Source organism: Parastagonospora nodorum, assembly GCF_000146915.1.
Source record: "Parastagonospora nodorum SN15 chromosome Unknown scaffold_15, whole genome shotgun sequence".
Taxonomy (NCBI): domain Eukaryota; kingdom Fungi; phylum Ascomycota; class Dothideomycetes; order Pleosporales; family Phaeosphaeriaceae; genus Parastagonospora; species Parastagonospora nodorum.
The window spans coordinates 332927-354939 of NW_001884563.1; the positions used below are offsets into that span (position 1 = coordinate 332927).

The following is a 22013-nucleotide window of genomic DNA, read 5'->3' on the forward strand; positions in this document are numbered from 1 at the left end:
GTTTTTCTGGCTTTTCTGGCACCACAACTCGTTTCTCATTCGCAGTTGCCGATACAAGAAGAAGCTGGAGAGCTGGGATCTAGCTCACCGCTTTCCATTCAAGCAATGGCGCAAGTACTGAAGAATATTGCCAAACGGGGAGTCGCCGGTGGATACAAAAGCCTCTGGGTCCCACCCTCTACCTCAACTTCCTCATTATTACGCTCTTCATCTACACCCACTGCTTCTTCCACACCTAAACAATCTTCCTTCTCCACAACCACATCAACCATGTCTGCCCAGAAGTCCTTCTTGGATGCGGTCAAGGAGCGCCGCACCTACTACGCGCTCAACAAGGAGGCTCCCATCTCCGACAAGCGAATCACCGAGATCGCTGAGCAAGCTGTTCTCCACGTTCCCTCTTCATTCAACTCTCAGTCCACTCGCCTCGTTGTCCTTCTGAACAAGGATCACGATACCTTCTGGGGGCATGTGCTCGACGTCTTGAAGCCTCTCGTACCTGAGGATCAGTTTCCCTCAACCGCAGAGAGAATCAACGGCTTCAAGGGCGCTTATGGAACTGTGAGTACCTCGATTCATTTCTCTATATGGCCGTCGTGCCAGCGTGGGCAAGTCTTCTGGTGGTGTCGTGGAGCTCGAAGCTTCGAGCTCGACGCAGCCCCACCAGGTGGACCGCGAGCCCCGCCATTTACTCGCCTGCTCCCACTCCATCGCCCACAAAAGTGCCACGCACTAACACAGTTGGGTAGATCCTCTTCTACGAAGACCCGGAACCCGTCGAGAAGCTCCGCAAGGCATTCCCTGAATACGCCCACCACTTCGGCGACTGGTCTGAGCAGACCGACGCCATGCACCAGTATGCCCTGTGGGTCGCGCTTGAGGCTGAGGGCTTCGGCGCCAACCTCCAGCACTACAACCCCATTATCGACCAGAAGGCTGCTCAGCAATGGAGCATTCCGCTCGAGTGGAAGCTCCGTGGACAGCTGGTCTTCGGTGGCCGCGCTGGCGGTGTTGGCGAGAAAGAGTTTCAGGAAACACACGGCAAGAGACTGTTTGTCCACGGTGCTAAGGAGTAAGAAGTAGAAGACAAACATAACGAAGCAATGAAGTGTTAGACGTATGTTGAGCTTACGTCGGTCCCTTTCAGTTCATCGTTGCATACCGCCCCTATTTGTTCTTTCAATCTGTCATGCCAACAGTCACAGCCCTCGATCTCCAGGGTTTCTCGGTATTGTAGCTTGTCAACTACAATGGAAGTTCAACAGACGCATCTTATGGCCTGAAGCTATACACAATACCGTCAGGTCTTGATTGTGACGGCAAGGCCCCTTGTATAGCTTCGAGCTATTAGATGGGTTGCCTGCTGTAACACCCTGGTCGTTTTCCGTCTGAGGTGAGAAATTTTAGGAAAGCATTGCTGAGAATATGTTACTATGGAAGTACAGTGTGATTCCTTTGTCCATTGCCAGGTCATTACCAAGGTTCGTGGTCCCATTGTACTATTTCAACGTCCGTATGTTGGGGCTCTCCACTGTCTTTTGACCCGCAGCTAATCCCGGCCCACCTAGGAAATCCAACAACACCAGTCCAATACTAAGCTTACTCATGGAGGACTCATTAAACTATCGCGACGCCCATACGACGACGTCTGCTTCAGCGCTTCCAATTTGAACTTGTGTTTCAATGTGATCAACGCGATCGTATCTTCGAGTGTATTATTGTAGTTGACCTGGACAGCCTCGCCCTCGGCGGTGTTATGTTCGATCACTATTCGGTCGATGGCTTTCCAGAGATCTTTTCCAATGGGTGCATTGATCTGCAAGGCCTGGTCCCTGGCCATATTGCGCAAGATGATGCGCTCAGTCGTTACCCGCTTTTTAGTCGTAGAGCCCGTGGACGAGTCTGAATCGTCGACCAGAGTCTCATCTTCGCTGTCCTCTCCATTGGCGTTATTCCTTAGCGATCTCAAGTCGGCGGGTGTTAACTGTACAGTACCATCATCTAACCCTTGTCAACACCTTTGTAACACGTATCTTAGGCAACGAGACTTACTTGACGGACGTCGTCCGTGGAGCAATCGCGCAATCCTCAGACCCTCACAACCGCCCACCTCATCTCTGAGAAACTGGTCGACACGCGCAATGACCTCAGTATTCGCCACGAGTCCTTGTTGCATATCGCGCATCACTCCAACGTTGGCGACTTGTATGCGGAGGAGAAGCATGGACTTTACCTGGCCCAGTTCGCTCATGGTACCAGACAGCCTGCTCTCATCCAGAGAGCCGTTAGTCAACTGGTGCGCAAGCTGCTGAACCGGCTTTCTTGGTGCCTCCATCTCTTTTAGCAACTCGATCAGCTTATCTCCGACTTCCTTCAGTCTCAGAACTTCCGAGCAAACGTTGGCGGTCTGCAAATCCTTCACATCTTCAATAATACCTATCATGGATCTGACGCTTTTCAACTCGCTTTCATGTTGAGCAAGAAGGCCAGGAAGTGCCTTTATGCGCTGGCGGGCCTTGCGAATCCGTCCCAAGACTCGGATGGCCTGGTCAGCAAGCTGTGCGGTAGCTGAAAGGACGCCCAGGAATTCAGCCTGAAAATGAGTATCAGCAATGTTCTGGATTGGTCAATCGCAGGACTCACCATTTTCGAGGTTGCGCTGCGACAAATGGATGCGTTTATCGACAGTCGATCGCAATGGGCGCAAAAGGGCACACCGGCCGCGACTTATCTCGACTTATCTCCGAAGCGAACATGATGGGTGCGCCCAGTGAGGCGCAGCGCAGCGGTTTGATTACCTCTGCAAGCGGTCTCGTGATGGTCTTGCATGCTGCAGAGACAAGTGTGTGGCAGCTCGAGTGGTTTGTTGTAGCAACGCCCCTGCAGCCACCTCGCCGGTCAGCTACCCCATGTTCGCGGGGTGCCGAATCGCAGCGCGCAACCCATTGCCGAACGGATCCTTATTGGAGCTGATAGCACGTTCGCGCACTGCTCGCAACCATTGTCCAATCTCGCGTCTTAGGCGGCGTGCTCACGGTCTTGACCGGATTGTCGAATTGAACCTATCGGCTCATGTTTTCGCTGATGATGAAAGGTTGGTAATAATATTGGATCCAATCAGGACGTCGAATCGGCAGTGTTCGACCACGTAGAAGTGATACGGGGTTTGCTCGATGCCCACTTCCCCTGGAGTGACGAGGACAACGTAGACGCGCGAGGGCGTGATCTTACTGCTGCCGACGACAACAGTGGAGGTCTCCGCTGAGCTATCGACGTAAGTTGTAAGGGCAAATCGCTTGACTATCCTCTTCGATATGTAACTCCTTGCGCAATCGGATTCGAAGATTGCGCAGACTGGACGTTTCTTGCCATTGGATTTTGAAAGCAGGTTTAGAAACTGAAGCTGGAGATCCGAAAAAGCGGATCTTTGATGTTGTCTAGAACTTGGTTTCGGGCAGCGGTGGGCCTTTCGCAATATCGGCTTCTGGGTGGTAGGCATATTAGATCTGAGTCGAGGTGTTCGTTCCTCTGATGTATTGCCGGGCAGCCAGTCCATGTACACTGGATGGGCGCAATCTTTGAGGGCCGGAGGAAGGTAGGAATTGAAGATCTGACTAGAAGATGTTACAACTACATACATTGGACAGGCAATCAATGAGGTTGACGTACATTTCCCAGTGATGTGTCTGGCCCACGATATCGCCATTCATCTGGAATGCCTTGCCTTTCGCATGGTTTCTACTGATGGTATGTGACATCACAGCAGTCTTGCTGTCTATAGTAGGGTTGACAGAGCTCGAGTTCGACAGGACACCAGATCGAGTAGTGACCACTGAATTCGACATGGCACTCAGGGTCGCTTAGGACGATAGTAAATGATATAGTGTATGGACAGAGAGGGCTTCAGCAGTGCGAGACGGCTTGCTGATGCATAACTGTAGCATAGTGGGGCACTGCCAGCTCATGCCAGTCGTCGATGCAGCCTGGCAGGCGTTCGCCGATCCTGAGGCAGATCCGGTGAGCCTGAAAGGGCGAAGTCTATGGGCAAGCGAGCAACAACAAGGGTATAGCGTGTTTGGGGTAATTGATAGAGCCTTGGAACCTGACGTGAGGATCCCCCACCTTCCTCTTGCCTCACGACTAAACGGTCGTCGCATGACACCTTTACACCTCCTGTATCTTCCCTAGGCGCCATCGCAATGGCCGCACGACTGAGTCCGTCATCCAAAGCTTAGCAAGGCTCTTTTCACAAGCACCCTTTTGTCATCGAACCAAAATGCGCCTTGCTCAGCCTAACTCCGCTCCCCTCGCCGGATAATTACGTGCCGCTGCGTGCGAACAATGTTGACTAGCGCGAGGTTGACTATCACTCAACGATCACCAAGAGGGTGCCATCATGAGCGCTGTCAATCGTTCTGACTTACAAAATCTTGTGGATGACTATCCGGAAAAGGCTGTGGATATACTTGTTAACTCTCTCCAACACAAGGACATAGAGAAGGAGATCATCCAATTCCTGCTTCATCCAGGCGAGCCACAGAAAAGAAAGCCGCAAAATGCGCCGGAAATTGCAAATGCGCCGACGGTTCCTACTCTAAGAACTTCACACTCATGGCAGTATCGTCCTAGATCGAGTTCGGTTCATCGCCATCCGCCACCCTATCCTGCTGGACAGAACGCAGAGCCCATGAGCCCACCAACGTCACGGAGCAAGTCAATGATTTCAAAAGACGGCAAAGAGAACATCAACATATTAGCCACAGATGAAGATGACGATATCAAGGCGTACCTTGCCACAATGAGGCCTGCGGCAATCGACTACAGCATCGTTGGTGAACACATGTTCGCACATGGGCGCATTTGCGATTTCCACAAAGAAGAAATAGACCCGCAGCAAATATTAGTCCCATACAGGGGAGTCGCTGAAAGTTTTCGACAAGTTGTTGTGTCATATCGAGCAGAATTGACTTGGAAACGAGCTAAAACCAATTCAACGCACAGCGCGATATTCTACTTGGTGCCACCAGAATTCCTTGATATAGATGTACTTCTCGGGAACCACGACTCAGGACTAGGCAAGTAACGTATTTTCGTTCAGTTTATGACGGAATGGCTGTTTCAGTTACAAACACTGACCAGTTAGGCATGCCAGAAACTGGACCATCACCTCCCCGAAGAGGCCCACGTCTCAATTTCGACGAACATGCCCCGAGTGCGCATTCGGACAACTTTGTCACGGATTCATTCCATCGCTCAGACTTGAACACTGATTTCAACCAACCCAGTCGTGATCAACCGAATGAGCGGATCCATGAGTATGTAAGAAGTCAAAGTGAGCATGCTGCTGCTGCTGCTACTTCACGAAGTAATCCAGGTACAATATCATATCAACAACCTATACCATATCAACAACCTATACCGTCAGGGAACTACCGCCCCACTACTGCCGAAACCGTAAATTCGACGCAAGCATCCAGCCATGACAGTATCAGAGTCAGCTGCACACTTGACTCAAGTACATGGGGTTTCCGGCTCAATCTCAACGCGGATTCTCAAGCACTCTACGATATCGTACAAGCAAAATTAGAGAAGAATAAAGGACCATTTGACAGGACGACAGTGCTGATCCTGTTTGCCTGCGACAAACAGACGTCTGGTGAAGTGTGCGAGCTATCACTTGGAGAAGAAGAATTGGAAGCAGACTGGGAGGGGACGGTGGCTTGGATAAGAGACAACAAAAGAGAGAGACCACCTCACATGTACGCTACCATCCAGTTCGAGGAGGGCTGAAACCGAGAGAAGAGAGGCCATGACCTAGATACATATGTCGTAAGACTCGTTTTTTTTTTGGCAATGTCCAAGTACTGTTCTGATCATAGCTGACAATCACTAGTAACCGTTTTCGAGCCCGGATCTTGCTCGTTATCCTACTCGAAGGTCCAACGACGCAGTTGAATCGGAAGGCTTGGGCATTCACAAGTACCATTACCACACGCGATCACGAAGATCCTCGTTCAGCGAGTTGACAGGACCAACACCTTCGCGCAATGAGTAACACGGCACCTTCAATCTCAAGGTACGTTTGCATCATCAATTGCGCTCAACGATGAACATTTCATGCTTCATTACAAGACTAACAAGTACCAGTCATGGGAGCTTCAGCCAGCATAACAAATGAGGCGGGTCGCGATCACGAAGATCTCCCTAGGACCTCCAGTCAAAGGAAATTGTCTGGTAGAGCGACACAAGCAGAGCGAAAAGCGTAATCGACGTGGAGAGCAATATGAGTTACCGCGTGCTGAGGCTGCGCTATGACTCTATTTCCATCTTGTAACCACACGTGTAAGGGAGATACACGCCGAAGTAACGTGTAAAGGCGCCGGAGAAAGAAAGAGTACAGCAGATTGCTCACACTATAAATTAGAAAACAGCTACATAAACATCGTTGCATCAACCAAGCATAACTATGCAATCGTTAGCGTGTGCCTTGGAGTTCACGGACAACACCTTACCTTGCCAGCCCCAATCCCTCATAACTCCCAGCCAATGCAATCTACCACGCACCGTATAATCCGTGCATCCCGACCTCGTAATAATATCAACGCCCTTCCTAAACGCCGCGGAGATAGGAAAGTGGTTCCCTTTGCGGACAGGCCGTTCATGATTTGGCACCGTAGTACCGGGGCTTCTGTCCAGATTTATGAATTGAGCAATGTCTTTCGAAAGCGCCCTTGATTCGCTCAGCGTCGTGTTGATCTGGCGACCGTTCGCTGTGAAGGCGAGTCCGCGCGACCATAGATACTCCTCTCTTCTCCGCCACAATTCTTCGGTAATCTTGATGCAGCGGTCAATGATACCGGTTACCATACTTTTTGACATTGCGTGCCATCGCTCGCGGACAAATTGACGATCTTCTTCTTCTACAGCGTCGCATCCGGCGACCATGAGCGGGAAGATGTGTAGGATTATCGTAGTTGAGCTTAAAGATATCGTGGCCAGGTACACGAGGATCTTTTGAGCCAGCTCGCCGTATGAAGTAAGGTTGGGAAGCTCTGGTACCGCTTGGTACATGAACATCAAGGTCGACCATCGGTATGCTTCGGCTGTTTGAATCGCATCGATCATGACTTGTGATGGGTCTTCAATGGCTTCCAAGTCGATTGGCAGTGTCCAGTTCTCGATTTCTCTTCGTAGCTCGATTGCTTGAGATATGATGGCTGGAGAGTTCCGTGACGACTCTCGCGCCTTGACTTTATTGATGAGATCCGCAACACGTCTCATGATTGGAAAGAATGTCGCAGAGTATCCCATCAAAGGGTCCAGTCTCGTGCGATCTTGTCGGAGAAATTCCAGCAGGCTCAGATCTAGAGAAACGTTTCCAGAACTTGGCGATAGCTCACTACAGGTGAAGCGAGCAAGAACATCCATATACATCCATGTGTGCGCCAGGAAGTCCAAACGTGCTGCCTTCTCGTCACTGAATAATGTGGGGTCCTGATTCGATAAGATTTGCTGCAGCAGTACTCCACATCCAAGAATATGGTTTGGAGCTGTAGATGAGCTTTCGTCGTCCCAAGTTTCCGCGAACGCGAGGGCCAAAGTAGCGGCCAACGCAGCATCGAGCGGTATATCTCCCCTCTCCACGGTTTCAGATAACAGTTGAGTGCTTCTCTGTACGTGCCGCAAACCATCTAATCGCAACTGGGGCTGCTCTTGCCTGCTTATACCAAAGCATACAAGTGCTGCGATAGCGTGGTACAGCGCAGGATGTTCTTTTGCCAGCGGCCAGATCAATGTCTTCCAACGGTTCTGTTCATCCCCTTCATCGATAATCGAAAACGTGCGACAAGTGTGCTGGTGAAAGAGATAAGCTATGCGCTCTGCCTCATCTTCTCGGGATGTCTCCTGTAGGTTTCGCGCATCACTCGTTGAGAGGTCCTGATCAAGTGGCGTCATTGGGAGAGGTCTCAAATATTCTTCCCAGAACGTGTCCATATTCCATAGTTCAGAAGAGTAGTCAATGCCACTGAACTGAGTGTTCTCGTCCTGTCCATTCGGGGATGCATTTGAGCTGCGTGACACTCGCTCAGGTGATGTCAACGCCGGGTGTATACATTGATTGAAGTCGGAAAAGAAGAAGCCAAGTGAACGTGGAGTCGAAATACTCATAGGCTGACTATTGTCCGGAGTTGAGAAAATCATGTCCTCTATTCTGTCAGTTCCTAGTTCTGTCGACTGCGACTGCGACTGCGACTGCGACTGCGAGTTGCCAATGGCCGTTTGGTTCGTGCCATTGTTTGCTAAGATAGGACGGTTCGATATTGACACTCGATTTGTTGCACTCGGACGCAGCACTTGCGATGATGAAATTGACTTATTCCTTCTCGGTGAGCTGTGTGTCTTGGGCTCTGGTGCCTGCTTCCACCGCACATCAATCCGATAGCCGCCGCACGTGATTCTCCGCCGAGCGCACTGCTCGCATGTAGGTTTTGTTTCGTCACATTTTACTCTTCGTGCTTTGCAAGTCACACATCCTGACCAGGTCGTAGTTAGCCGAGTGTTACGCAAAGAAAGAACGAGGTGTAACCCTGTTCTGGAAAGAAAAGCTCAAGACGGACATGCCATTGCGACTCTTTGAGAATCTTTGCTTCGTTTCACTGCCACCGTTCATCGTGTGTGGTGGCTGGAAGTAAGCCAAAATTGGGCGACAAATGCTAGGGTCAGGTTGAGTCCTGACGGTATCATGACCTGACGGTCCGAATGATAGTTACGAAACAGAGGGTGTGACGCCAGCAATGCGACAACGGACAACAGAAGTGATGCCCGTTCAGGCGTTCGAACATGGAAACAGAAAGGAACACAAATTTGAGAGGCGTTATCAGATTTGGTGGGGATGCTATTGGCCGTCGACAAGGACGATGGTCCACATGATACAGCCCCGCACGTCCGAAAACGGCAAGAAGGACCAGTCTCACGTGACGCATCGCGACCTCCTTCAACTTCATCCAAAGCCTCTACAGGAACATCGATTTCTTGCGTACACTGAAAATGGAAAGTAAATCATGGGCACAGTGTTTACTTCAATGCATTGCAAGCATCGCACTAATCTTGGCAGTCTCTAGATCCATGCCTCACCACGGCTCTCGATTCGCTAGTGCGGAGGGAAACAAACGGGGACCTTGGCCGGGACCTTGGCCGATTGGAACGCACCACGAGATCTAGTTGCGTTGGTGAAAGCATCGAACCGAGTATCTCAAGACTGTCGGATTCAGGCATGCCGGGACGGGCTATGCCTAAAGCGACGAAGGCTAGAATCCTTCACTCTAACTATCCATGCAGTCATCACCCTTCGAACGGGTATTTGGGATCCGTATCCGAGGCGTGACTCGAGGCCACCCACTCGCGCCCACGGGGTCACTGCATCGATTTCACCAACGGCCTTCGGGGCTGGATTTTCGCCGTTGAAAGAGTGCGCATCATTCAGCCATTCAAGCCAATGGCGTTTTCTTAAGCCACGGAGGGTCGTTGGACCGACAGCGCCACCATACGCATGGATCACGTCAGATATTCTTGGACTGCGAAAACAACCCAATCATGCACGAGTAATGAGATCGCTTAGAGATGTCGCTTGCACGCGAGACGCGAAGTGGACTCAAACACCCTAGTACCACGATACGCGTATACGGAAGGTACTAAATCTGCCGCCTGGAGACGATATGGAATAGGGACGGTCCTGTGCCGCCTGGTCGTTTAGTCTGGCTTCTGCTTCTTTAACTTCACTTCGCCGCTTTGTGTGTTCATTCTTGCGTCCATTCTCGTTGCTCCTTTCTCCTTCGACTAAAGCTCTCTTGAGCTCTTTTTACCTGGCACGATGTTCGGCCTTACCATGCGCCGCACTACGCTCCTGGCACTCGCCTGCCTAATCCCACTCATAGCGGCCGCCGAGGACAGGCCAAAGGGCGACTTCAGAAAATGTCTCGAAGTCACAGACACATGTCCCGTCAACGCGACACTTTATGGCTACCGCCCTGATATGGGCGCAAATGCCTTCCTATGTGCACTTTTCGGACTCTGCTTCATCGGCTCTCTCGTCATCGGCATAATGACCAAGACATGGACCTACACAATTGCTCTTGGAATAGGTACATTCCTCGAGTGCGCTGGATACATTGGGCCGCATCATGATGAACTCCAACCCCTGGAGCGAAAGCGGCTTTAAGCTGCAGATCTGCGCTCTCGTCCTGGGCCCGAGTTTCGTCGCTGCCGCCATCTACCTCACCCTGAAGCACTTCGTCCTCTACTGCGGAGCAGAGTATTCTCTGATCAAGCCGCGCCTCTACCCCTGGATCTTCGTCGGATGCGATTTCGGCTCCATGGTACTCCAGGGCATTGGCGGTGGTCTTGCCGCAGCCGGCGGAACGAAGAACCAGAAGCTCATTGACGGCGGCAACAAGATGATTGTCGCTGGTATCGCGTTCCAAGTCGTCACGATGGCCGTGTGCGGTATGCTCATCTTGGTCTACGTCTTCCGCTACAAGAAGGGAACGGCAGCTCGCCACGCAGTCGAGGAGAAGAGCGCATACCACAGCGACAAGGACTCTGGCTCGATTGCGCTGTGGAAGGTCAAGGTCTTTGGATGGGCGGTCACGTTCGCATACACTACTGTTTTGATCCGTTGTATCTACCGTCTGCCTGAGATGGCTGGTGGATGGGGCAACGCGCTCATGAGGAACGAGCGCGAGTTCCTGCTACTCGATGGAATGTAAGTTGTCCCTCTCATAGAAGTCATGTTGGAGCTATTGCTAATGATGTATAGGATGCTTGCGATCGCATGTGTTCTCCTCACCGCTTGCCACCCAGCCTTCTTCTTCCCTCCGTTCGCTGCGTTCCGCCGTCGCCAGAAGTAGATGCACATACCCTGCGCCAACCTTTTCCCTTTTCTCTATACATATAGAATGCATTATACCTCATAGACATCAGCGTGGTGGAGTATTTACATGGAACATCAAATCATTACATACACATTGACACAATTCTTCGCGCATTCGAAATGCATCAGAGACATTGTCTGCTATACACAACACTTTTCCCATCCCAAATGCACACACAGGTTACTCGCACTCTGCTCGCGCGACATTCAACTTACACGGAGTATGTAGTGACATGTAGTCGGTCCAACATTCACTATCGGACCGGAGCGGGTGTCAGCATATGGATACTCCCGTGTCGATTATGGCGTTACCCCCGGGGCTTATGTTGGTCTTACTGACGATTCTGCGCCAGGACAATTTTTCGTTGGTATTGAGAAAAGCGATTTGAAGTGGTGATGATCTAAATGTACAGTCGGTCAGGGGCGCGGAAGATGTGGGAACGGGATGTTACGCAATGCAATCAACAACATGCCAACTTGCTCATGTCTAAGGTCGTTTACATAATTCTATAATCTCGAGCTTATGAAAAAGTACAGTGTTGAGACTAGTACTGTAACAACATAAACACGCTCCTACGCGCTCTAAAATGCCATGTCAAAGAAATCACAAGAAGTAAAGAAAGGCTTTGCATTCATGCAGCACGCGCAACACCCATGACATCCGCCTCCAAATCCAACCCCTCAAACTTCGTCAACACCTCCGGCAACCTCCCGCCTCCCTCAATCGTGCTACTCCTCATCTTCGCCGCAACCCCAATCATGAAATTCTCTTCGAAAGCCTGGATCTCCACTCTCGTATCGTCCAAACGTCGACTCTCTCCGCTCCTCATATTCAACGCATCCACGCCCGCAGGCCCACCACTTCCCGCAGCTTTAGTGAACCAGACCTCCGCATCGCACACGCGCTCGCCCCACGTCCCGTGCGTCGAGCACCGCGCTACAGTGCCCTGCTTCGGCGCCCTGACATTCCTAAACTCGAGCCGGGGGATCCATTTCGCGAGGAGCGCCTCGCCGTCCAACTTGATATACGCCTCCTTGTAGCACCAGAAGGTAAAAAACCTACGTAACTTGGCGTCGATCACGAGTTCCGAGTCGAAGGTCACGTCCTCGCCATCAAGCTTGACTTTCAGCGTCTGGTTGCGCCGCGTACATCTGTCATGGCGATGGGCTTGGAGTATAGCTGGAGTGACAATCTTTCCGTTGAGGAGGGGGAACGCGTCGCAGTTGTACTTCATGTCCCAGGATTCCTCGTCGCTGAAGATCTCTGAGTATATGTCGATCCACGCGTCGAAGCCTTCGCTGTCGATTGTGCGGTACTCATTGCGCTCATTCACGCACACGATGTCGACGCCGAGTTCGGCGTCTAGGTCGGCGGTCTTGCAGCCTACGAGCACGACGAGGCCGGCTTGGTGGGAGATGTTGAACTCAAGGGGTGCGGGGATGGGGGTGGAGGGGTTTGAAGGGGAGGGCGGGAGGAGGGCACATGGTTTCCCATGCTTGGGGTCACGTTTGCGGCCGAATGTGATATCTTTCCATGGTACCCCAAGTGATTTATGCACGAACAGGCGTTTGAGCAGAGCAGAACCCAGGCTCATGCGAGCATCCGCAATGTGGAATTTCCTCGTGATGTTCTCGCGCTCCTCAGGGCTGACGAGCTGGAGTGCTTCTCTGGCCTGATCCCAATTGTCAGCACCATCTTGAAGCTGACAGGGAAGTGAGGGAACGGACGGATGCCGAGTCTACGATCTTCTTGCCAGGCCATATTGATCGAGTGTCTAGGAGCCAGCATGTGAGGCTGGATCCGGGTATGTCTGGATCAGACATGATTCATGTGTGACGGTGAAGTGTGGATCTGGTACGGACTAGTTGTACAGCGGCTGGGTGCATGTCGAAGGCTATTGACGGCCCCTCCGCGGTTTCCGTCACTCGGACAGGGCTTATCGATAACACCTCGGAGCTTACTTTTGTGACTCTACCATCGCCTCCACAACCCGGTTCTGTCACACGCATTGCTTCACACAATGACAGTCCCAATACCAGATCTGACAATCGGCGTGCTCGCCCTCCAAGGCGCTTTCAGCGAACACATCCAGCTCCTCCGCCATGCCTCCACGTCGCTCCCCACCAACCTCAAATGCGCATTCATCGAAGTCCGAACGCCCTCCGAACTCGCCCAATGTGACGGTCTGATAATCCCCGGCGGCGAAAGCACCGCCATGTCCCTGGTCGCGGCGCGCTCCGGACTTCTCGAGCCACTGCGCGACTTTGTGAAAGTGCTCCGGCGCCCAACATGGGGAACATGCGCGGGCCTGATTCTCCTCGCCGAGAGTGCGAATCGCACAAAGAAAGGCGGACAAGACCTGATTGGCGGTTTAGACGTTCGAGTAAACAGGAACCATTTCGGCCGCCAGCAAGAATCTTTCCAGGCAAACTTGGACCTCCCGTTTCTCGGCTCCACGGCAACGATGGCGAAGGAGCAGCCATATAGGTGTGTTTTCATCAGGGCGCCAGTCGTAGAGAAGCTATTGCCGCATGTGAAGGGCGAGCAGAAGGAGGAAGCAGACCTTGATGCGACAATTGTAGCGCCGAGTAAGACGCCTGTGGATGAGTTCGCGAAGAAGGAACTGAATGCGCAAGTCGAGGTCATGGCCAGGCTGTCTCTGAAGAACCCGGGCCTACAAGAGAACCAGGAACATGAACATAAAGGAAAGGAAGACATAATCGCGGTACGGCAAGGAAATGTGTTCGGGTGTAGTTTCCACCCTGAGCTTACAGAGGATGCGCGAATACATGCTTGGTGGTTGGGCGAAGTTGTGAAAGCCGCTGAGAGGAGGAGGCAGTTCGAATTGGTTGATCGGACGAAGTGAAGGCGCAAGGTTCTGTTCAAAGCATAAGCGACTGGCGTTGGGAGGTATGTTTGTTTTGCATTTTGGGCAAGATTGTAAACCTAGAGGAGGCATTTCTTCTGCGAAGCCTAGGCAATTTCCCGCAATTAATGTAAATCTGTGCGCCGAAACTCCACTTATGCCATGGCATACTGAGGGCTTCCAGGCTCCTGCTTGGCAGCCATCGGGTAGCTTGCGGACCACCTAATACCAACCCAGTACAGGTGCAATCGCTTGTCCCTATGAGCCTTCTCGCCGCTCAGTACTCGACTGACGACCCTCTTCTCTAAACCGACGCTATTGTACCTTCGCTGAAAGTCGGCCCACTAGTCGTTGTACTCATCCGCATACGCCTTTCCATAGCCACCCCGACCCGGATCATACTCGTTCCTGTACTCATCCCTGACCTGCCCACCGCTCTTTCCACGCCCATACTGTCGTCCCTCGGCGAATCCCTCGTCCAGATCCGTCCTGATGACGCGCTCATCCAGCTTAGTACCGCCAATGTACTTCATGCAGTCCAGCGCATCCTGATGGGTGTAGTACTCGACGAAGCAGAAGCCACACGGCGTCTTCTGGAACCGATCGAGACCCATGACTAGACGCTTGATTTCGCCGCATTTGCTAAATAGCTCGTGGATCTGCTCTTCGGTGGTGTAGAAGGAGAGGTTGCCGACGTATAGCGTGGTTGCGTCTTTGAGCTTGTCTTCGGGTTCCGGGGACGGTTCGCGGTTCAGAGGCTCATCTTCGCGGTGGCGCTCGCGTCTGCGCTTCTGTTGGAGTTGTTAGCAATCATTGCTGATTGAGCAGTTCGTGTGGTATACCTTCGCGGTTGCGTATGAGCTCGGCTTGTCTAGGCGATCGATTGTGCTCCGTATGGGCGCCATGATGCGCAACGGTTGATGATCCCACTAGAGAGTGTAGCAATGAAGTCCGCGACCGAGATGATGGGGATGGAGAGTCAGCGCAGGCTAGTCTTGGCGTTGGTGTGACGGTTGTTAGGGTGTCGGAGCTGTGATCTTGAGAAGTTGAAGCTCCACGCGGCACGGGCCATGTCAACCTGCAGCGCGTCGAGCTTCTTTCATACCTAGCTCTCACGTTTGTTTGCCTTTACATTTGATCCCTTTCCTCACCTCCGCGAACTCACCTTTACTGCTGGCGCACCGCCAACTTGATCGTCACGACAGGACAGCGTTGTTACCATGCCGAAGGTACTCAGCTACACGCCGAATTGGCTTTCTAGGCCGAGCCCAGGATACCAGCTGTTTGCGCCCAAACAAGCCAACGGCAATGGAGTCGCCGCGAAGAAGAAGAAGGATTTTGGACCACGGAAAACTATTGCAACAAGAGGTTCCGAGGTTTTCGTCGCGGTTGGACACGAGATACGATGGGCAGATTTGGTCAACTTGAAGGAAGGCGTCGAGCCGGCATACCGCACCCTCAGGATATCGATACCGCTACCAATTACGCGTCTCACAATGTCTCCCCAGGAGGACTACCTCGCGGTATCTACGTCACACACAGTACACGTCGTACACCTCCCCGATGCCTCACTCCTCGAAGACGACGATGATAGCCCAATAAAGCCAAAGACATTCCAGGTGGGACCAACCGCACACGTTACCGAGGAGTCGCCGGTCGCAACAACTCTTTGGCACCCATTGGGATATCACGGGCGATGTCTCGTCACAATCACAAAGGCGGGAGTGGTGCGTCTCTGGGAAGTCAACCGAGCCGACCGGTCTACCTTCAGCGAGCCCGCGCTGTCAATCGACCTACCGAAGCTCGCGAACGCGACCAATGACCAGGAAGATCTGAGTGCGTCCAAGTTCGGGGCAGCCAAGGGCTTCTCGCCCGACTCTGTTGACCTGGAAGTGGCATCCGCATGCTTTGGCGACTTTCCTGACCAGGAGGGAGTGCACGGCTGGGCGCCCATGACGCTTTGGATCGCGATGGTTACTGGAGATGTTTACGCACTTTGCCCGCTGCTCCCAAGCAAATGGCAACTGGTCGATTCGCCAGGCGCATTCACGCTGCTACAGACATTGACCTCCTCGATCAACGTGAACTACGCCAACTGCTCAGATGACGCGGATGCATCCCAGGACGAGCTCAAGACATCTGAGAAACAGATTTCTTGGCTCTCTGATATTCTATATGAGGAGCCTTTCATGGAAGAGCTTCCGAACGGCGATTCTATAAAGGTCTTTGCGCGACCGTCAAGTCAATCTGCTGTCCCATTGCTACAAGGGCCTTTCAATGTTGCGCCAGAGGTTGAGGACTACGAGCTCAGCGACATGATTGTCTACTCTTTGAAGACATTATCAGATGGGAGCGAGGAGGAGGCTGCCGAGGGGTTACCGACTGCGGTTGTTTGCTTGCTTACAGATACATGCAAGGTCCATGTCTGTCTGGACTTGCAAGGAATCGTAGGACGTTGGTTGCCATCGCCTGAAGTGAGTCATGTCAGCACACTTCCACGATTATATGCTAATGAAAATTAGGACGAGGTTGAGGATGCAGAGCCACCTGAGCACGACTTGATCATCGCTGAGACCATCACTCTGGTCCCGGGTGAGCAGTCGTCATTCAACCAGAGTATAACACCGGATGTGCACACCGACTTTTCCTTCTTTGTCTCGCATGCCAGTGGTGTGTTCTACGTTTCTTTGGAGCCTTGGATTCGGAAGCTAGAGAACGAGCTCTCGCAGCCGCAAGTTGAGGGCGCGGACTTCCGTATTCAGCGTCTCTTAGAGTCAGCAAACAGTTCGGTTGAGAAGTACCTGCAGCGAAAGCCTGCTGGCTCTCCAGCGGAGCAGGAAGTCACCTCAGCCGTGGTCATTGAAGATGGCAACATTGGCTACCTCCTCCTCACAACCATCGATAACGAGCCTCAAGCAGCTTTCCTTGATGCACCAGAATACGGTCTGCCCACGGAAGAAGAGATTGCCGAGTACATGCACATCAGCGGTCCGCAGAAAGAGGTGCGCGAAGCATGGCAACCGCCGAAGGAGCTGTACGAGCCTATCGATCTACTGGGCTCCATCAACATCCCTTCACGCCACCGAGCCGCCATGAAAGAAGAGGTCAAGCTCTCGCCCGCCAACCTCGAGCTGCTAATGGACGTCCACCGCGTGCTATCCGTCAAGACCTCGAAGCTCCAATACGCCGTCTCCGACCTCTTCAACCGCGCCACGCGCCTGCAAGAAGAATTCCGCGACCAAGTCTGGCGCAGCGCCCAAGTCACCTCCAAAATCGACGCTGTCACCGGCAACGACGAACTCGGCTCCGACGACGGCTCTCTCGCCGGCCGCGCAAAGATCGACGACCGGTTGGAGCGCGTCCGCGCGCGCCAGGACAAAATCAACGCCCGCTACGAAGGCCTGCGCAATAAAATGCACCGCCTCGGCTCCACAGAACTCAGCGAAAAGGAGGCGAATTTCGTCGAAGAGTTGTCAGCCATGGATGGCGCGCTGGACAAATCGGGCGCGACGCTGACCGGGGATGTGGATGGCGCGCAGGACCCGACATGGCAGCGCGTCGATAGGATTAAAGACTTGCACAAGAAACTCGCCAAGGACGTCGAGCAGGCGACCAAGGACGTCGTGAAGGATGCGCAGGGCAGGAGCGACGGTATGAAGGTCCCGAGCCACTCGCGGAAGCAGGAGACAGAGCAGATTTCAGATTATCTGGGCAGGTTGACGGTGTTGGTCGAGGCGGCGGCGCAGAGGCTGAGGACGGAGGGAATTGCGATTCCGGTAGAGGAGAGCTAGATGACTTGGGAATAGTGTCTTGGGTCGGGGTTGAGTATTGCGTGAGCGTAGTGAGGACTATTGAATGGAATTGTTGGATATGTTCAGACTCGTATTTGGTGATTGGTGATTGGTGATTGGTGATTGGTGATTGGTAATTGGTGATTTGTTGTGATTTTGTGCTTCCGTCGTTACCAGGCCTGTGGGTGCTTCGTGATTCGATTCGAGTAATCGTATCGACTGACTCCATCGCAACATAGATTGTCCTTGACGAAGACTACACATTGGTGCAGTAGTCTAGGATGTTCTATTACGATATCAAGGGTTGCGGAATATTCACTTGAAGGGCATCAGGCGAATCAATTGGCACCTTCGCAAATACTATATTTTGGCGAGGTATCATAGGATCCTTCATCAGTATGTCTAGTGTTGCGGAGGAGTCACTTAGATATAACCAGATGAATCAATAAGCGCAAGTCAATTTTACAAATATCACGACGCTCCTTCTATTCACACCATGTTCTTTATTATTCGCTACTTCCATTTCTTTCATCTAGGTCTTTGGTACTCACAATTGCCATGTTGTATTTTGTAATCTCTCGCTATCTGTTTCAATCACAAGATAACGACGGCATCGATGACAGTTCTCACTTCACATGACAGCGCCTCGGCATCTCCTCAAACGCCAACTTCACAGTCGCTATAGTGTAAGTAATGAGAGACAAGGATATTTCATCGCCGTAAGTTTCGATCTCGAGAGACAAACTGCATCGATGGCAAGATCCAAGCGCGAACTATTGAAACGAGAAGTCAATCGGGGGAAACGACGCTCTTACCTCGTCATTTAGCAGTCGCTGTAGTAAATGACGCGAGGCGTTGAGATATCTCATCGCCATGAGTTTCGATCGGAAGACAGACTCCTTCGATCCTTACCTGACAATGCGCCGGCACACGAGCAAGAGTCGAAGTCTAGTCAGTCACTGCCTTCATGGTCGCTATAGTGAATGGTGTGAGGCGTTACGGGAGAGTGTTTCGATCGGCCATCGACGGTAGAAGACAGTTGACATGACAGCGAGCCAGCTTCTATAAAAAGTTCTGCGTTTGCGTAGTTTGACGCCACCTTCACAGTCACCATAGGGAACATCAACCCGGCGTTTCGACCACAGGACACAGACTGCGCCGCCAACAGTTCGCACGTTCATACGAGCAGTAAGAGAGGTCCGAGTTCTTGTCGCATGACATTGTGTAAGAATTCTCAAGGTAATCGTGTCGGACACCCCACCTTCAAAGTTCGCAGTCGCTATGGAGAACGACATGAGGGGTCGCGACATCTCGTCGCCGTGTGTTTCGCCTTATGAGATTGTAGGGATCATCCTGGGTAGCGCATCGCGCCGAGTCGGCGGCCAATTGGGCGCGCACGCAGGTTCTTCTCCGCGAAGATTGATTATTTGTCTGCGTTCATGCTTGTGAAGAGGTGAGTTGTCTGCTGGGGATCTGCAGGGTCCAGATTGAGGGTGCACGTCATTGTGCTGAGCTGGCGATGTTTCTGTCCGACTGGACCCAGACTTCGTCATCTTACGCCGCTTAAGACTCCCACGTTAATCAGCCTAGAATGCCGATGCCGTACAACACCAAAGCTGACAGCTGAATTGTAAGTTTTGCATCACCATAGCGATCGGGCTTACAAACGTTCTTGCTCACGCGCTGAAACCTTGCGAACGTGAGGCTGAGGCAAAGTGCACGACATTCCTCGCCGTTGTTGACTTGGAATCCGAAACACGGTAACGGTGCGTCCCGCCGTTTCGAAAGGTCCTTTGGCCGGGAAGTTGGAAGTGCATGGAAGTTGACTGGCTGAAACAGGTTTGTTGTTGGCTGTGGGCGTTTAGGGGTCCAGGTTTGCACGTGGTGGTCGTGGCGTTGTCCGAGAGGGGTCCTGATGCGCACCTGAGGCAGGTACGACGGACTGGTGCAGGTACACCTGTCACAGACGTCATGAGGCTGCAGTAGATATTGACCATGTGAGGAAATCCCCGCTTTGTAGTATGATCTAGAGCTTTGGTGGGACTCGGTGGGACTTGGTGGTCCACGATTGATAGCCTGGCGCGCTTTTAGTGCTACACAGCTGGACTTGAGGTCAGCCCTTGTACGTCATGAATTGTCCCCATCACCACAGGCAGCGCAATCGATGAAAGAGCAGCTGATCGATGAACTCAAAATCACATCGAGAACTTTCAGCACAACACCCCAGCATCTGGATGTCAGAATCGATAGAGTTGTGATGCTGCCTAGAAAGTTCGGCTGCCGTTTCGGATTGTTGTGGTTGTCAAAACAAACAACAAACAATTGTTGCGGTCGCTGCATTTGTCCATGTGGTTACCAACGTGGAGATGAATTCATGCTGGTTTCAGCCCTTTCCATACCAATCTGATTGCAGATTGACAGGACACCATCTGGAGGAATTTTAGGCAGGTGTCCGCGGCGCCATAGCAAAGGGATTGCTCTGCGGAGATGATGGCGCTATTACACGAGAACGACATCCGGGACGGCCGACTGTCCCGATGGGTCGTACCAATCGTCCTGAACACGTCTGTCGTTTTTGAGGGTTGGACCTGGCTGCTTGTGACCCCGCGAACGTTTGTTGGCAGTTGAAAGCACCGAAGAGCGTCATCGGATATGATCATCGCAAGCGCATCCCAGCTGATTGCTTCTGTGCATAATCGATAGAAGAAACAATCGATAGCAAAAGCCACCGAGATGCTGCAGCAGCAATCATAATGTGGAGAACTAAGACGGTTTGCCGCTTAGGCGGCGGCCCGCCCAGGCCAGCGAACTCGATGGGGGACCGTATCAGCCCCTTTTTTGCATGATGAAGCTAAGATTGCACCAATTTGGATGGGCAATGGACTGGTATTGGAATAGGGGGGCCCTGCCGGTAGTCACGGCGCGGACTCGTAACGATGAGGGTCGAGCGTCGAAGGAGTGCCCAACGCCGTGGGTGAAGGTTGATCGAGCATGGGTGTGTGGCGGCGATATTTTGGTCGTGTTTTGGCATGGGTCCCAATGTAAACAAACACAGCTGCTAAGCGTCGGACGCAGCATTACACCAGCGATTCGCGGTGCAGCAGACGAGAAGAGGAAGGGTATTCGTGACGACCTGCGTGTTTCGCGCTGTGCTGCGCTGTGCTCCATTCTCGAAGCTGCTTCATTCTGTACCTGGTGGAGTTGGATTCATTCGCTGAGGCGGCTCGCAGCCGTGTGGCCTGCAGGTGGTCCCCCGATGTGGTGATGCCCGTGCGCAGTGCCGAAAAAGACACCAGTGCTCTCGACGCGCCGCGTCTCTTCTCATAAACATCGACCGATCCTAGCGAACTTCAGAAGGTTCCCTCAATCGCTCAAGCTCCGGCCATCCCCTCCAGGTCGCCTCATCACAGCTGCATCGCGCCTTTCTCGAGAGTTGAAACGCGCCTGCCGGTTGTGGTTGTGTGTTTACCTCCGGCTACCTACGCGCAACACCTGCATTCCAAGGCCCGCCAGCCACATCACGACACACGAGGACTCGGCTCCGCATTCATCAGCGAATACCATCACACCACGCCATTGCCAACACTCCTTCTCCACCTCCACGCCGCATTCGTAGGCCTTGCATGGAGGCACAGCGGATTTCTTCGGTCGTCGCTTGTTGAGGAGGAACGTCGCTCGAAACGAAATTCAGGCACATCGGCGCGCAGCTACACCACATTCCACGCATAACGCATTCATACCACCGCGCGCTTGTCCGGCTTCAATCACCGAGGGCTGCTATCGCTATCGATTGACACCAACCTCATTCATGTATACAGCCTCCGCCCGGACGACAGCCTAACGACGTCGTAACGAACCTCGCTTCTCGACACCACGAGGTCCTCTGGCGCCCAGGACCAAAACACCTCCGAGTGTCTTACCCCACGTTATCCGCCTTGCAACAACACGCGCCCCCATTCACTCGCATTCACCACCATGGACTTTGGATTTTCGCCACATCGGGAGGGCGGGACCCTGCACCTGCCGTCGCCGACCCATCCCCATAGTTACCGTCTCGAGGGCACCCATTTCTCTCACCTCCAGCAACTCCGCCGCTCGCTTTCCCGCTCGCCATCCAAACAATCGTCCAAGCCCTCGCGCTTCCAGCTGCGCAACACCGACTCCCCGCGCTCCCCGCTCTCACCACTCGGCCTAGCACGCGCATTCAGCCCCAAGGCCCACAAGCCTACCAGCCCGACTGCGACATATCCGGAGTCACCCTTGGGCGCGCAGGCAGCACCCGCGACCAAGCGCTTCTCTCTGCGCCGCTCTCAACCTTTCCGCGCATCCCCGCGCACCCGCAACAGCAAGTCGAAGAGCCCGCGCCGCCCGCTTGGAGACTCGACCGACACAGGCAACTCTACCACGCCGTTCATGGCGCGGCCC

At 52.8% G+C, this 22013-nt stretch overlaps 10 protein-coding genes across 10 annotated transcripts; 5 read left to right on the plus strand and 5 right to left on the minus strand.

Annotated features, from left to right (window-relative positions):
- Positions 1-238: 238 nt before the first annotated feature.
- On the plus strand, positions 239-1145 carry SNOG_09590 (hypothetical protein). The gene is made up of 2 exons (XM_001799827.1): positions 239-561; positions 750-1145. Exons 1-2 carry the CDS (start codon positions 271-273, stop codon positions 1074-1076), a joined length of 618 nt encoding a protein of 205 aa, XP_001799879.1. The 5' UTR covers positions 239-270; the 3' UTR covers positions 1077-1145.
- Positions 1146-1405: 260 nt separating this feature from the next.
- Positions 1406-2756, minus strand: SNOG_09591 (hypothetical protein; the record flags this gene model as incomplete). Its single annotated transcript, XM_001799828.1, has 3 exons — positions 1406-2007; positions 2053-2593; positions 2718-2756. The coding sequence occupies 3 exons, from the start codon at positions 2754-2756 to the stop codon at positions 1604-1606; spliced, it is 984 nt and encodes a 327-aa protein (XP_001799880.1). The 3' UTR covers positions 1406-1603.
- A 314-nt stretch (positions 2757-3070) lies between these two features.
- Positions 3071-3845, minus strand: SNOG_09592 (hypothetical protein; the record flags this gene model as incomplete). The annotated part of the gene is made up of 2 exons (XM_001799829.1): positions 3071-3614; positions 3670-3845. The coding sequence occupies 2 exons, from the start codon at positions 3843-3845 to the stop codon at positions 3071-3073; spliced, it is 720 nt and encodes a 239-aa protein (XP_001799881.1).
- A 551-nt stretch (positions 3846-4396) lies between these two features.
- Positions 4397-5790, plus strand: SNOG_09593 (hypothetical protein; the record flags this gene model as incomplete). Its single annotated transcript, XM_001799830.1, has 3 exons — positions 4397-4828; positions 5140-5315; positions 5367-5790. The coding sequence occupies 3 exons, from the start codon at positions 4397-4399 to the stop codon at positions 5788-5790; spliced, it is 1032 nt and encodes a 343-aa protein (XP_001799882.1).
- Positions 5791-6431: 641 nt separating this feature from the next.
- Positions 6432-8671, minus strand: SNOG_09594 (hypothetical protein; the record flags this gene model as incomplete). The annotated part of the gene is made up of 3 exons (XM_001799831.1): positions 6432-6464; positions 6565-8472; positions 8588-8671. The coding sequence occupies 3 exons, from the start codon at positions 8669-8671 to the stop codon at positions 6432-6434; spliced, it is 2025 nt and encodes a 674-aa protein (XP_001799883.1).
- A 1200-nt stretch (positions 8672-9871) lies between these two features.
- Positions 9872-10907, plus strand: SNOG_09595 (hypothetical protein; the record flags this gene model as incomplete). Its single annotated transcript, XM_001799832.1, has 3 exons — positions 9872-10142; positions 10171-10762; positions 10817-10907. The coding sequence occupies 3 exons, from the start codon at positions 9872-9874 to the stop codon at positions 10905-10907; spliced, it is 954 nt and encodes a 317-aa protein (XP_001799884.1).
- A 655-nt stretch (positions 10908-11562) lies between these two features.
- Positions 11563-12754, minus strand: SNOG_09596 (hypothetical protein; the record flags this gene model as incomplete). The annotated part of the gene is made up of 2 exons (XM_001799833.1): positions 11563-12603; positions 12659-12754. 2 exons carry the CDS (start codon positions 12752-12754, stop codon positions 11563-11565), a joined length of 1137 nt encoding a protein of 378 aa, XP_001799885.1.
- Positions 12755-12945: 191 nt separating this feature from the next.
- Positions 12946-13797, plus strand: SNOG_09597 (hypothetical protein; the record flags this gene model as incomplete). The annotated part of the gene is made up of 1 exon (XM_001799834.1): positions 12946-13797. Exon 1 carries the CDS (start codon positions 12952-12954, stop codon positions 13795-13797), a length of 846 nt encoding a protein of 281 aa, XP_001799886.1. The 5' UTR covers positions 12946-12951.
- Positions 13798-14141: 344 nt separating this feature from the next.
- SNOG_09598 (hypothetical protein) lies at positions 14142-14869 on the minus strand (the record flags this gene model as incomplete). The annotated part of the gene is made up of 2 exons (XM_001799835.1): positions 14142-14580; positions 14856-14869. The coding sequence occupies 2 exons, from the start codon at positions 14867-14869 to the stop codon at positions 14142-14144; spliced, it is 453 nt and encodes a 150-aa protein (XP_001799887.1).
- Positions 14870-15017: 148 nt separating this feature from the next.
- Positions 15018-17588, plus strand: SNOG_09599 (hypothetical protein; the record flags this gene model as incomplete). Its single annotated transcript, XM_001799836.1, has 2 exons — positions 15018-16271; positions 16320-17588. The coding sequence occupies 2 exons, from the start codon at positions 15018-15020 to the stop codon at positions 17586-17588; spliced, it is 2523 nt and encodes an 840-aa protein (XP_001799888.1).
- Between the last annotated feature and the right edge of the window lie 4425 nt (positions 17589-22013).

Coding starts and splice junctions, on each gene's coding strand:
- SNOG_09590 (XM_001799827.1), top strand. CDS start 271: ATGTCTGCCCAGAAGTCCTTCTTGGATGCGGTCAAGGAGCGCCGCACC. Junction 562..749: donor TCAAGGGCGCTTATGGAACT/GTGAGTACCTCG, acceptor ACAGTTGGGTAG/ATCCTCTTCTACGAAGACCC.